Source organism: Dermatophagoides farinae, chromosome 4 (assembly GCF_024713945.1).
Source record: "Dermatophagoides farinae isolate YC_2012a chromosome 4, ASM2471394v1, whole genome shotgun sequence".
Taxonomy (NCBI): domain Eukaryota; kingdom Metazoa; phylum Arthropoda; class Arachnida; order Sarcoptiformes; family Pyroglyphidae; genus Dermatophagoides; species Dermatophagoides farinae.
Genome location: NC_134680.1, coordinates 531,951 through 545,069, shown reverse-complemented (window position 1 = coordinate 545,069; position 13,119 = coordinate 531,951). Strand labels below are relative to the sequence as shown.

At 30.2% G+C, this 13,119-nt stretch overlaps 7 protein-coding genes across 8 annotated transcripts; 6 read left to right on the top strand and 1 right to left on the bottom strand.

The window, feature by feature from the left end:
- The first annotated feature begins 326 nt into the window (after positions 1-326).
- LOC124490671 (acetylcholinesterase) lies at positions 327-2,548 on the top strand. The gene has a single exon (XM_047053211.2). It carries the CDS (start codon positions 651-653, stop codon positions 2,370-2,372), a length of 1,722 nt encoding a protein of 573 aa, XP_046909167.2. The 5' UTR covers positions 327-650; the 3' UTR covers positions 2,373-2,548.
- On the top strand, positions 2,467-3,667 carry LOC124491286 (uncharacterized). Of its 2 annotated transcripts, none has more exons than XM_047053925.2 (2): positions 2,467-2,719; positions 2,799-3,667. In XM_047053925.2, the coding sequence occupies exons 1-2, from the start codon at positions 2,655-2,657 to the stop codon at positions 3,619-3,621; spliced, it is 888 nt and encodes a 295-aa protein (XP_046909881.2). In that variant the 5' UTR covers positions 2,467-2,654; the 3' UTR covers positions 3,622-3,667. The 2 variants fall into 2 exon arrangements, with proteins under 2 accessions (XP_046909881.2, XP_075586694.1); XM_075730579.1 differs by having other exon boundaries at positions 2,584-2,719; positions 2,771-3,667.
- Positions 3,668-5,544: 1,877 nt separating this feature from the next.
- LOC124489768 (uncharacterized) lies at positions 5,545-6,196 on the top strand. Its single transcript, XM_047052152.2, has 2 exons — positions 5,545-5,662; positions 5,744-6,196. Exons 1-2 carry the CDS (start codon positions 5,583-5,585, stop codon positions 6,060-6,062), a joined length of 399 nt encoding a protein of 132 aa, XP_046908108.2. The 5' UTR covers positions 5,545-5,582; the 3' UTR covers positions 6,063-6,196.
- A 402-nt stretch (positions 6,197-6,598) lies between these two features.
- Positions 6,599-7,481, top strand: LOC142597481 (uncharacterized). The gene is made up of 2 exons (XM_075730491.1): positions 6,599-6,914; positions 7,011-7,481. The coding sequence occupies exons 1-2, from the start codon at positions 6,817-6,819 to the stop codon at positions 7,333-7,335; spliced, it is 423 nt and encodes a 140-aa protein (XP_075586606.1). The 5' UTR covers positions 6,599-6,816; the 3' UTR covers positions 7,336-7,481.
- A 343-nt stretch (positions 7,482-7,824) lies between these two features.
- Positions 7,825-10,332, top strand: LOC124491320 (uncharacterized). The gene is made up of 2 exons (XM_047053968.2): positions 7,825-7,965; positions 8,061-10,332. The coding sequence occupies exons 1-2, from the start codon at positions 7,883-7,885 to the stop codon at positions 8,359-8,361; spliced, it is 384 nt and encodes a 127-aa protein (XP_046909924.1). The 5' UTR covers positions 7,825-7,882; the 3' UTR covers positions 8,362-10,332.
- Positions 8,332-10,267, bottom strand: LOC124491319 (acetylcholinesterase). The gene has a single exon (XM_047053967.2). The coding sequence runs from the start codon at positions 10,265-10,267 to the stop codon at positions 8,564-8,566; it is 1,704 nt and encodes a 567-aa protein (XP_046909923.2). The 3' UTR covers positions 8,332-8,563.
- Positions 10,333-11,802: 1,470 nt separating the features above from the next.
- LOC124500624 (uncharacterized) lies at positions 11,803-12,894 on the top strand. The gene is made up of 3 exons (XM_047064718.2): positions 11,803-11,964; positions 12,049-12,614; positions 12,674-12,894. The coding sequence occupies exons 1-3, from the start codon at positions 11,882-11,884 to the stop codon at positions 12,766-12,768; spliced, it is 744 nt and encodes a 247-aa protein (XP_046920674.1). The 5' UTR covers positions 11,803-11,881; the 3' UTR covers positions 12,769-12,894.
- Positions 12,895-13,119: the final 225 nt, after the last annotated feature.

Below are 13,119 nucleotides of genomic sequence, written 5' to 3'. Positions count from 1 at the left end.
AATGGTTCCAACAAGCGAGGTACTCACACAAGCACGCACGCACGCATTTTCTCAAGGTTGAATCAATCAATCGATAATGTGATAATCCACAGTAGTTGATTAGTTGATTTCTTTTTGATTGATTGTTTGATTGATTGATATATTAACACAAATTGCGCATTATTTAATCTTTTCGGCCATTCAAACTCTAATTACAATATAAAGAGAAATTCCAATTTAATGAAATGCAATCAAAAGTCATCGATTGATGATGATGTACCCAAATTAAGAAAAAAAAATGATCAAAATGAAAGAATTTTACACTAATCTTCATTATTAATAATGGATAAACCATTGACTATGTTTTATCGATCATAATCCAAAATCCTGGTTCATTTTGAGTTTTTTTCCATTTTGCAAAACAACCAATCAATAAATAATGAGGGTAATTTATTATTTTGTGACAATTTAAAAAAGCCAGTTGGTGATAAAAATTTTAAAAAAAAAATTCATCATATAAATATATCCGACAATAGTCACCGATTGTCTCATAAGTTATTTGCTTAATTCATTTTTTTTTCTTGTGATTGAAAGTCAGCAAATAACCAGGAAAAAAAATCAACATAGAAAATTATAAATTTGTGATTCAAATCAACAATAAAGCGAAAAAAATGACAAAATTTTTCATCGTTATGGCTGTAATGGCCACAATTCTACTTCCAGCTACCATTAATTCATTACCAAAACATTCAAATGCTGATGATAATGATGAACATCAAGTTTGTACTAGTGAACCATTGGTTGAATTGAAAAATGGTGGCCGTGTTCGTGGTCTTTGCAAAACCGGTTTACATGGACGTGAATTGCACACATATCTATCGATTCGTTATGCAAAGGCTAATCGTTTTGCTCATTCCGTTGCCGAAGGACCATGGGATGAAGTTTATGAAGCCACCTATCAACGTGAAGCATGTCCACAAGAAGATCCAACTGTTAAACATTCAGAAGATTGTCTTTATCTTAATGTTGTTCAACCAATTGACAGTGAAGATAAATTGAAACCAGTTATGGTATGGATCTATGGTGGTGGATTCAGTCTTGGATCTATTGATGGTGTTGCCAGTCTCCTATATGATGGTTCAGTTATTACATCATTAGGTGATGTTGTTTATGTTGATATGAATTATCGTTTAGGTCCATTCGGTTTCCTATATAGTGGTACAGATGAGGCACCAGGTAATCAAGGTGTTCATGATGTAATAATGGCATTGCGATGGGTTCATGATAATATCGAAAAATTTGGTGGTGATCCAAACCGAGTGACAGTCTTTGGCGAATCAGCTGGTTCATTTTTTGTTTCGATGCTGATAATGTCACCAATGGCTAAAGGCTTATTTCAACGTGCTATAATGCAATCTGGTGCTTTAAATGAACTGAAACAATTTTCACCAGACTATTCATTAGAAAAAACACAAATATTTTCACGAAAATGTGGCTGTAATCAAGATGATGCTGATGAAATGGTTGAATGTTTGAAACGATTACCACCATCAAAATTAACTTGGAAAGGTGATGGTATGAATTTTCCAGCCATGTTTGAAGGTAAACAACCAATCGTAATGTGGAATGATAAAGCTGGTGTTGTACCAAGTCGGCCATCAGAAATTATTCGAAAAGGCCATTATAATCCTGTGGATCTTATGTTTGGTTTTGTTCACGATGAACTTGCTGAAATACTCATGCTATTGGATTTTGAAATATTAAATCCATTGAAATCATATACACGTGAACATATTAAAGAGAAATTATTTCCAATAATCAAAGAATTTTCATTCAATGGACATGAAGAAGAATTATTCGAATATTATTTCAAAGATGAACATCATGCCATGGTAAAAACTGATTCATTAAGACGTAGAATGATCGATATGCTTTCCGATCCAGTTATGATCTGTCCAAATTATCTATTTGGACAAACATTAGCAATGGCAATGGCTAAAAATTCGACAGCTACAAACCGTAATCGTTTCTATTCATTCCGTTTTGATCATCATTCACCATTTATGGTATTTGTTGGCTGTGAAAAATGGATGGGTGTATGTCATGGCATGGATATACCATTCACATTTGGTTTACCCATACGAAAAGATATTGTTAAATTGGCTTTCACTAATAAAGATCGTCATATTAGTGAAAATGTTGTCCGTGCTTGGACACGATTTGCACATACTGGTAATCCTGAACAAATGGGTGATGTTGAATGGCCAGAATTCATTGGCGATGATGGTGAAACAATGCGTCAAATGGCAATTAACGTTGAAAATGGTGTTATTGAAAATCAATATCGTGATCGTTGTGAAAAATTTTGGAATAAATATCTATTCCCACAATAATTAATAAAAATAATCACAATCAAGTCGAAATAGTTTCGAATCATGCAACAACAATATTTACAACCAATATGATCAGCCAATTTTCCATTCACTTATCTGTTATTATGTTAATCTGTTTTTTTGTGTTTATTTTTTCTCTTGTTTTTCACAAATCAATAAATAATCAATCAATATAATATCCGTTGTTATGATAACATAGTCATCATCAATCAATCACTCAATCGATTGATTGATTGGAGAAAAAATGTCAAAGTTCCTGATTGATGATTATTATCAAAATAAATGTCACCAAAAAAATATATCACAGATTATAATCGATCCATGACAAAAAAAACATTCGTTAAATGGTAAAATTCATTGATAATTTCCCAGTTATAAAACTGTTTGATTTTTTTCAGACTTTACGACTTTTTTTTAATTTTTCAGGAAGATTTTTCAATTTTTATCCAATATGAAACGATCATCACCACTAGTATTAATGTTCTTGTCATTATCATTGATCACTATGGCTATGGCACTGAATGATGATAATGATCATCGATCTTTTACAATAAAATTTGACAAAGAATCGACAATTTCTAAGAATCGAAATGATAATGGTGAAAAAATCGAAAATTCATCGGCAACAGCAGCATTTCCGATAAAAATAATATCGTTTAAAGTAAAAAGACCACCAACACCACCTCCATATGTATCTGGAAGTAATTCTAATGATTTAATCAAAATTAAAATCATAAATCATGAATCCAGATATATGAAACGATTAACGTATCAAATGATACAATGGATCATGCGACAACGACGACGACAACAACAGCAACAACAACAACAACGAAATGATTATCGAATGCAACCAAAATTGAAAATATCGAATGTAAATATCAATCGAATCTATCCATCATCATCATCACCACCACCACCACCACCAAGGAAGAATGATTGTCCAAATTGCCGATATCGTAGGCAAAATGTTAATCAAAATAGTGGCTGTGGTGATGGTTATGGTGATTGTAAAAAACAAAAACCACAATATCAACTTAGTGGTTGTGGTGATGGTTATGGTGATTGTAAAAAACAAAAACCACAATATCAACTTAGTGGTTGTGGTGATGGTTTTGGTGATTGTAAAAAACAAAAACCACAATATCAAATTAGTGGTTGTGGTGATGGTTTTGGTGATTGTAAAAAACAAAAACCACAATATCAAATTCCTGATGATGATTATATTGAAAATTTGAATTTTGATTAAATTTTTTTTTCTCAATTCATAAACTAAAAATAAAGAAAATTTGAAATTGAAATGTTTTTTCTGTTTTTTTTTCAACTTTTGGCAAACAAATGTCAAAGGTTTGTGGTTTTTTTTCTGTTCGGAATTTTGATTTTTAAAAAAAAATGAAATCAACTCCAATCATTGATCCATGATGATGATGAAATGAACTAAATCCTGATGGATCTGATGTGGAAAAAAAGCATGCAAATATGAAAGGTATCCACTTTGATCCATATCATCATTGCCATTATCATCATCATCATTGGACATTTGAAAAACCTACACAGCTAAAATATCAAATCAAATCAAACATTATAAAACTTTGAGCAAAAAAAAAACATATTATAAACATCATAATCATCATCATCGATCAATAACAATCATCCATATTCAACAAAAAAAAACAACCGATTCATCTGATCAAGTTTGAAAAAAAACACACTAATGAAGATGACAAAAATGTCCCGAATAATCATCATACAATTATTATTAATGTCCATAACCATGATGATGATGATGGAAATGGCCTGGTCAATGCAACGATTTCCAACGAAATATCGATCAATTGATGATGATGACGATGATTATTATGATGACGATGACGATGATGATGATGATGATTATTATCGTCATAGATCAGAAAATGTTGAAGAAGATTTAGTTGATGATATTATTAATACGATGAAAAACAAACAAAAACGAATTGAAAAACCAGAACAACAACAGCAACATTATATTGATTTTAATATTCGTATTAAAGATGTAAAGAACAATCAACCTCCTACATATATCCATTATAAACGTTATGGATCAAAGAATGAGGAAACTGAATATTTTCGAAAAGATTCCAGTGTCGCACCAACAATTGATGATGATGATGATGAATCATTACGATCAACACGATTACCATTGTATAGCCATTCTACCATGATACCAATGGATACAAAGAAACAACAAGTAGTGACGAAAAAGCTACATCAAACAACACCGAAACCGAATTTAACACCACCACCGACAACACCAACACTACAGACACCACCACCACCAACACCACCACCACCACCATCATCATGTCAATCAAAACCAAAACAAATAGAAATTGTAATCCATAATGAAAATTCTGATCCATCAATGAAAGTGTTTACATTTGAAATGTTGAAATTTTTAATGGAATTGGATCGTCGTCAACAGCAACAACAACGAAGAAATGCTGTCATTATGAATCGTAATGTAAATGTTTATCATCCACAACAACGACAACCACCAATGCCAATGCCAATACGACGTCGACAATGAACATATGACGATATTAGATTATCATTATTATTGTAATTGATTGATTGAAAATAAAATTCTGATCAATTTTTTGTTCTTTCAAATTTTTTAAATGATTTAAAATAATTAAAAATTTTCTGAGAAAAAAAAAATTAAAATACTTACTAAAGGTTCATTTTTTCAGTTAAAAGATGGCAGCACTTTTAAAAACTGAAAATAAAAAGGCGCCAATTTTAAATTTTTTTGAACATTGTACACATGCATACTGGGTGGTGAAAATTTCTTTCATGATGATGATGTTGATGTTAAACACATTTTTTCAGTGTACTGACCTTGGAAAATGGTCGCCATTTTTAAATGACATTTTGCCCATTATTTAGATTTTTTATTTTCTACACACCCACCCATCCACACACACACACACACAGAGGGTTCATGTGATTATGTTAAAGGCGATGTTGATATTTAGATTCAGATTCTGGCATTTAGATTCAAATTATGGTTGACATTTAACAATTATCTGATACAAGTGATGATAATGATACACAATACAGATAGAGAGAGAGAGAGAAAAAAAGGAAAAATTTCTATATAAATTGATCAATTAACATGGAAATGTTTCATCATTTTTCAAAACAACCAAAAAAAAAAACAACCAATCAATCATGTATTTCGTCTCTAAATCAGTGATTTTCTTTGCAGCAATCATTTTGATAGCTAATTATCCATCAACGGTTATTTCTGGGTAATTTTTTTCGAAATTTTTTTTTTTGATATGAAAAAATTTTAATTTTCTTTCTTTATCACGATGATTTTACCCCATTAGACCAACGACCGAACATCCGATTGTTGAAAATGAAGATGATTTTGGTTTTGATGATGTATTGAACATATTTAAAAATACTGGTAAATTAAATGCACAAATTGCTAAAATCATAGCGGAAACAATTCGTTTGCTTGAAATTGATGATGATCATGTTTTGGTTAGATGTGCAGCATTGAAAGCAAAATTGATGGCAACAGAAGCCGCAATGAATATAATTAGATGTCATAAAGCAGAACGAAAAGATTCATTTGAATGTAAACATTTACAACGATTGGTGGATAATCTGAAAAGAGAATTAAAATATGCCAACTGTCCATAAACATGGTGTTTTTTTGAATGTTGAATGAATTTTTTTTTCTTTGTTATTAATTTTTCAATGTTGAATTTGTTTTGTGTCTTGTGTCTTTCGTCAAAAAAAAAAAAAAATTCAATAAATTTGTTTTTGCTAATCGATAAGAATGATTTTTTTTTGTTCTGATGATGGTGATGGTGATGTTTCAAATTTAGATTTTGATATTGGAAAAAAATTCTGGTTGACTATAAATCTGAATGTAAATAGGACATGCGAATGAAACAAAACAAAAATCTAGATACACAATCAGCTGATGATGAATTTTGTTTTTTCCGATTTTTTTTTGTTTTTTTTTTTGATTGAAATTTAAAATCAAACAGAGAGAAAAAAATGAAAACTTACCCGTGAAACAGTCATGCCAAAAATTGGCATTTTGGGATGGAAATTTTTCAAAAAAATCAATAAGGGGTTGTTAATAAATGTCAAACATTTGCCAATAATCAAAAATCGATTTGGTCGTTTTTAGTTTTCAACACATACACACACACGGTTCATGTGATAATGTCGAATGGCATTTGAATGATATTTAAATTTTTGCCATGGAGATTCAAATCCTGGTTGACATTTGACAATTTTTTTTCCTGATGCAAATGATACACAATGTAAAGAGACAGAGAAAAAAAAACCTATATAAATTGATCAATTTTGAAACAAAACAAAAATTATTCTGGAAACTTTTTTTCAACGAAAAATCTATCAATCAATCAGTCTTCAATCAATCATGTATATCATCTCTAAATCAGCAATTTTGTTTGCAGCAGCAGCAGCAATCATTTTGATTGCTAATCATCCATCATCGGTTTTTTCACAGTTTACTGAGTAAATTTTCAATATGAAATTTTTTTTTTCAAATTTCAACTAATGAAAAATTCCTTTTTCCATTTTCTTTCTTTATTTTTTCACATTTTTTTTTAGACCAGAAGAAAATTTTGACATCGATGCCTTTGATAAAGCATTTCATAATATCGAAGAATTGGAAGAAGGAAGAGAATTTGTTGAAATTCTAGAAGAAACATTGGACAAAGTAAATGAATTGAAACCCAGTATAGCCAAATGTGTTGCATATAAATGGGCAGCAAATGCATTAGAAGAATTGATGAATTTCATGAGATGTTATAAAGAAGGACGAAAAGATACTGTTGAATGTAAACATTTACAACGACGTATTGATAATATAAAACGAGAAATGAAACATGAAAATTGTGAAGAAGTTGTCAATAATATTAATGAAGACGATTAATAGTGGTGGCTGTTGTTTGTTATCATTGATGATGATGATAATAATGATGATTTTATTGTGGATGAATTATCTCAGTTGTTGATTTTAATTTTTCTCTGTTTTTTTGTTTTGTTTTTGTTTCATTAAAATTTAAAATCAAACAATAATCATCTGGACCTATAAATTTGTTTATTAGAAAAATTTATTTTACTGTCAAAAAAAAAGAAAACAAATGCAAACTTACCCGTGAAAGAGCCATGCAAAAATTGGCACATTTGAATGAAAAGAAATCAATAAGGGTTTTGTTAATAACAGCCATAATGTCAAAATTTTGCACACACAAACACACACACACACAAGGTTCATGTGTTAATGTCGAATGGCATATTGATGATATTTAGATTCAAATTTTTGGCCATTGAATTCTGGGTGACATTTGACAATTTTTTTTATATGATGCAAATGATACACAATGATCCCTATATAAAATGATCAAATATCATGGAAATTTTTCATTATTTTTCAACGAAAAATTTAAAAAAAACAATTTCCAATCAATCAATCAATCATGTACTTCATCTCTAAATCAACGATTTTGTTTGCCATATCAATCATTTTGATTGTTAATTATCCATCATTGGTTATTTCTAGGTAAATTTTTTTTGAGTATGAAAAAAAACTTTTCATTTTTTTTCTTAATTTCACCATTTTTTGTTGCTGTTGTTGTTGTTTTGATTATAATTTAGAACAACAGAGAAATTGGAAGTACTCGACCGTAAGCTCTTTGAATTGCTACAAGGAAGAATATTCGTTGAAATCCTTGAAGAAGCAGTGGATAAATTAAATGATCTTGATACCTGTATCGCTAAATGTGTTGGATTGAAATCTACAAAACGTACATTCAATGAATTGGTGAATATAATGAGATGTTATGATAATGACCGAAAACATACTGTTGAATGTAAACATTTAAAACGACTAAGATTTAATGTAAAAAGAAAATTGAAACAAGAACAATGTAAAGAGATTATCAATCGAAACTTATAAAAAAAAATCGATTGATTGAATGTTATATTGATTGATTTGTGAAAAACAAGAGAAAAAATAAACAGAAAAAAAACAAATTCACATAATAACAGATAAATGAATGGAAAATTAGAAAAAAAAATTGGCTAACCATATGGGTTGTAAATATTGTTGTTGTATGATTCGAAACTATTTCGACTTGATTGTGATTTATTGTTTAAAATTATTGTGGTAATAGAAGATTAATCCAAAAATTTTCACATCGATCACGATATTCATTTTCAAAAACATGAGGTTTAAGATCAATTGCCATTTGACGCATCGTTTTACCATTATCACCAAAGAATTCGGGCCATTCAACATCACCCATTTGTTCAGGATTACCAGTATGTGCAAATCGTGTCCAAGCACGGACAACATTTTCACTAATATGACGATCTTTATTAGTGAAAGCCAATTTAACAATATCTTTTCGTATGGGTAAACCAAATGTGAATGGTAAATCCATGGCATGACATACACCCATCCATTTTTCACAACCAATAAATGCCATAAATGGTGAATGATGATCGAAACGGAATGAATAGAAACGATTACGGTTTGTAGCTGACGAATTTTTAGCCATTGCCATTGCTAATCTTTGTCCAAATAGATAAGTTGGACAGTTCATAACTGGATCGGAAAACATATCGGTCATTTTACGTCTTACTGTATCACTTTTTATCAGGGCACGATGTTCATCTTTAAAATAATATTTGAATAATTCTTCTTCGTGTCCATCCAATGTGAATTTTCTAATTATTGGATATAATTTCTTTTTAAGATGGTGACGTGTATATAATTTCAGTGGATTTAGTAATTCCAAATCCAATAGGACGAGTATTTCAGCAACTTCATCATGAACAAAACCAAACATAAGATCCACAGGATTATATTGACCTTTTCGAATAATTTTTGATGGCAGATCTGGCAAAATACCAGCTTTATCATTCCGCATTATGACTAATTGTCTACCTGTGAACATGGCTATAAAATTTAAACCTCCAGCGTGCAAAGTTAATTTTGCTCTTGGCATTCGTTTCAAACATTCAACCATTTCATCAGCATCATCTTGATTACAGCCACATTTTCTTGCAAATTCTCGTGTTTTTTCTAATGAATATTCCGGTGACAAATTTTTCAGATCACTTACAGCACCAGATTGCATTATGGCACGTTGAAATAGACCTTTAGCCATTGGTGATAAAATCAACATCGAAGACATAAATGAACCAGCTGATTCGCCAAAGATTGTCACTCGGTTTGGATCACCACCGAATTTTTCGATATTATCATGAACCCATCGCAATGCCATTATTACATCATGAACACCTTGATTACCTGGTGCCTCATCTGTGCCACTATATAAGAAACCGAATGGACCTAAACGATAATTCATGTTGACATAAACAACATCACCTAATGATGCAATAACTGAACCATCATATATGATACTGGCAACACCATGAATAGATCCAAGATTGAATCCACCACCATAGATCCAAACCATGACTGGTTTCAACTTATCTCCACTGTCAATTGGTTGAATAACATTAAGATAAAGACAATCTTCCGAATGTTTAACAGTTGGATCTTCTTGTGGACATGCTTCACGTTGATGGGTGGCTTCATAAACTTCATCCCATGGTCCTTCGGCAACGGAATGAGCAAAACGATTAGCCTTTGCATAACGAATCGATAGATATGTATGCAATTCACGTCCATTTAAACCGGTTTTACAAAGACCGCGAACACGGCCACCATTTTTCAATTCAACCAATGGTTCACTAGTACAAACTTGATCATTTGAATGTTTTGGTAATGAATTAATGGTAGCTGGAAGTAGAATTGTGGCCATTACAGCCAAAACGGTAAAAAATTTTGTCATTTTTTTTCGCTTTATTGTCGTTTGTTGTTGATTTGATTCACAAAAAAAATGAATTGAGCAAGTAACTTATGAGACAATTGGCGACTATTGTCGGGTATATAAATTGTTTTGCAAAATGGTGAAAAAAATTACTCAAAAATCAACAACAAAAAAAATTTTTGGATTATGATCGATTAAACCTAGTCAATAATCCAATAATAATGATTAGTGTAAAATTCTTTAATTTGGATCTTTTTTTTGTTTTGTTTATTTGGGTACACATTATCAATCGATGATTTGATTGCATTTCATTTAATAGGAATTTTTCTTATTTCTTGTATTTGTATTTTAAATGATTGTGGGTTAAAATAGCCAAAATGAAAATAGCCAAGACTGAAAATAGCCAAATACTGAAAATAGCCAAATACTGAAAACAGCCAAATCTGAAAATAGCCGAAGCAGAAAATAGCCAAGGCTGAAAATAGCCAAACCCTAAAAATATCAAAATACTGAAAATAGCCAAGGCAGAAAATAGCCAAATACTGAAAATAGCCAAAAAAAAACAAAAACAGCGAAATTAATTGGCGCAAAATGAATCGTATTCGAACATAAAATACATATACATTCAACCGATGAACCGATTTATAGTATTTTAGACTTTGATCTCTATTCTAGATTGTTTGTCAATACAATAGTTTTCTCCAAACCTCACCTTCGGTGAGGTTTGGAGAAAACTAATGAACCGAGACCACCTAACCTAACCTAACCTAAACTAAACTAAATTAAATTAAACTACTCATTTTTGATTCGTCAATATTCGTTCGACAATCCACCGGTGCAGTTCATCCCCCTAACCTAAACTACCTTAATAAAGTAAAGTTCGGACAAAATCTTTTTGTTGCATTCCACATGCAATGATCAAATTAAAATTCAGAATTGAATGATTTATTTATTATATACATTTATCAATGATCAATCAAACAAATACATCTCGGACAGCAAGTTTAGTGAACAATCAACAACAACATTCACAAGTATCAAAGCCATTATTATTAATAATGGAGCAAAATCAAATGATTTATTTATTTCGGTATTTAATGAGTAATTTAATGAGTTCGTTTTTTTCATTTGAACATAAAGAAAAAATGGAAATGTATAAGTAAAAAAATTAATTTCATCAACATACACACTCATCGAGCACAAATCACAGGAACAAATGTGTGTGTGTTTGTTGTGACATAACCTTTCATATATAACGTGTGCGTGTGTGTGTGGGTGCCTCTCGTTGGACCAATGGGTCAAACTACTCCCGAAATGGAATATACATAGGATAGACGAATGTTTCATTTTTCGTTTGTTTGTTTTTTTTTTTTTTTTTTTTTTTTTTTTTCGATTAATAATCAAAATTGATGACTGTTGACATTTTTTTTCTTTTATTCAAAAACAAAACATTATATAGTGTGACATTCAAAAATGTCGTGACATTTATGAAACCAAAATATTCGAATTTAAATATATTGAACACATTTTCATTCATATATAAATTGGTGATCATTTTTAAATATTTTTTTTTGTCAATCAAATCAACAATCATCATCATCCCTTGGTGAATAACAAATTTCCAATCAATCAATCATGTACTTCATTTCTAAATCAACGATTTTGTTTGCCACTGCAATCGTTTTGATATTTAATTTACCATCTTTGGTTATTTCTCGGTAAATTTTCAATTTTTTTTTTTTAGAAAAAAAACATGGAAAATTCATATTCATTTTTTTTTATTCACAAACATAATAATTTAGCCATGTAACCGAAAATGGCAGATTATCTGAATTATCAATCGATGAAATCAATAACATTATCGACGCTATATCGGAATTGCCAATTGGAGAGATTAAAAAAATTGTCAACAATTTATCTGGTTTATCAATTGATGAAATTGAAAAAATTATCAATGATAATCAATCAGAATTATCTGTTAAAGTTATCAAAAAAATTGTTCATGATTTATCAATCGATGAAATTCACCATATTGTCAATGATCCATTAACGGAATTTTCAATCGATGAAATTGAAAAAATTGTTCATGATCCATCATTATCATCATCATTAGAACCATTCATCACATATGATAAAGATAAAAAAATTTTCCATATTAATATTGGACCAATTAAACAACAACGGCAACCATATTCACTTTCAAATTTGAATCCAGAACAATGTCAACATATACGTAATACAATTGAATCAGTACAACATGAAATGGATGAACAAAATTGTCAAAAAGATTTAGGAAATAGTATTTGTAAAGGATTTATCCGTTATTTGGATAATATGCAACAACGATTACAAAATGACTGTCCATCAGGTATGTGTGTGTGTGTGTGATGAATTTTTTTCATTCACAATAATCAATTTTGTTTTCAGGGCTAGTACTACTGGAACCGGAAAATCAAAAAAAATTCAGTTTTATAGTTTATAGAGATGAAAATGGAATACATTTTAGACCGAATCGTCAATGATCCACCCAGCAGCCAATCAATTGGAAATTAATTGAATTTTTGTCTTTTGTTTTTAAATTCAATTATCTGAATATTTGCGAAATTAAATAAATAATAAATGATGATTTGTCTTTGAAAATAAAAAAATTGCATTGATCTTGACATTCAGATTCTTGGTTCAATGGGTGAAACTATTCATCTGATTGTTGTTGATCCATAAAACTCAACGATGAAAAATGATTCAATTATCAGATGTCGAACGATATGAATACCAAATTCTGATCCATAACGAATGACATAAAAAAAAACCTTTACCATTTGTTTGGTTCATCGAAAAATCGTTGATTTTTTTTTGCTATGAATAAATTAATC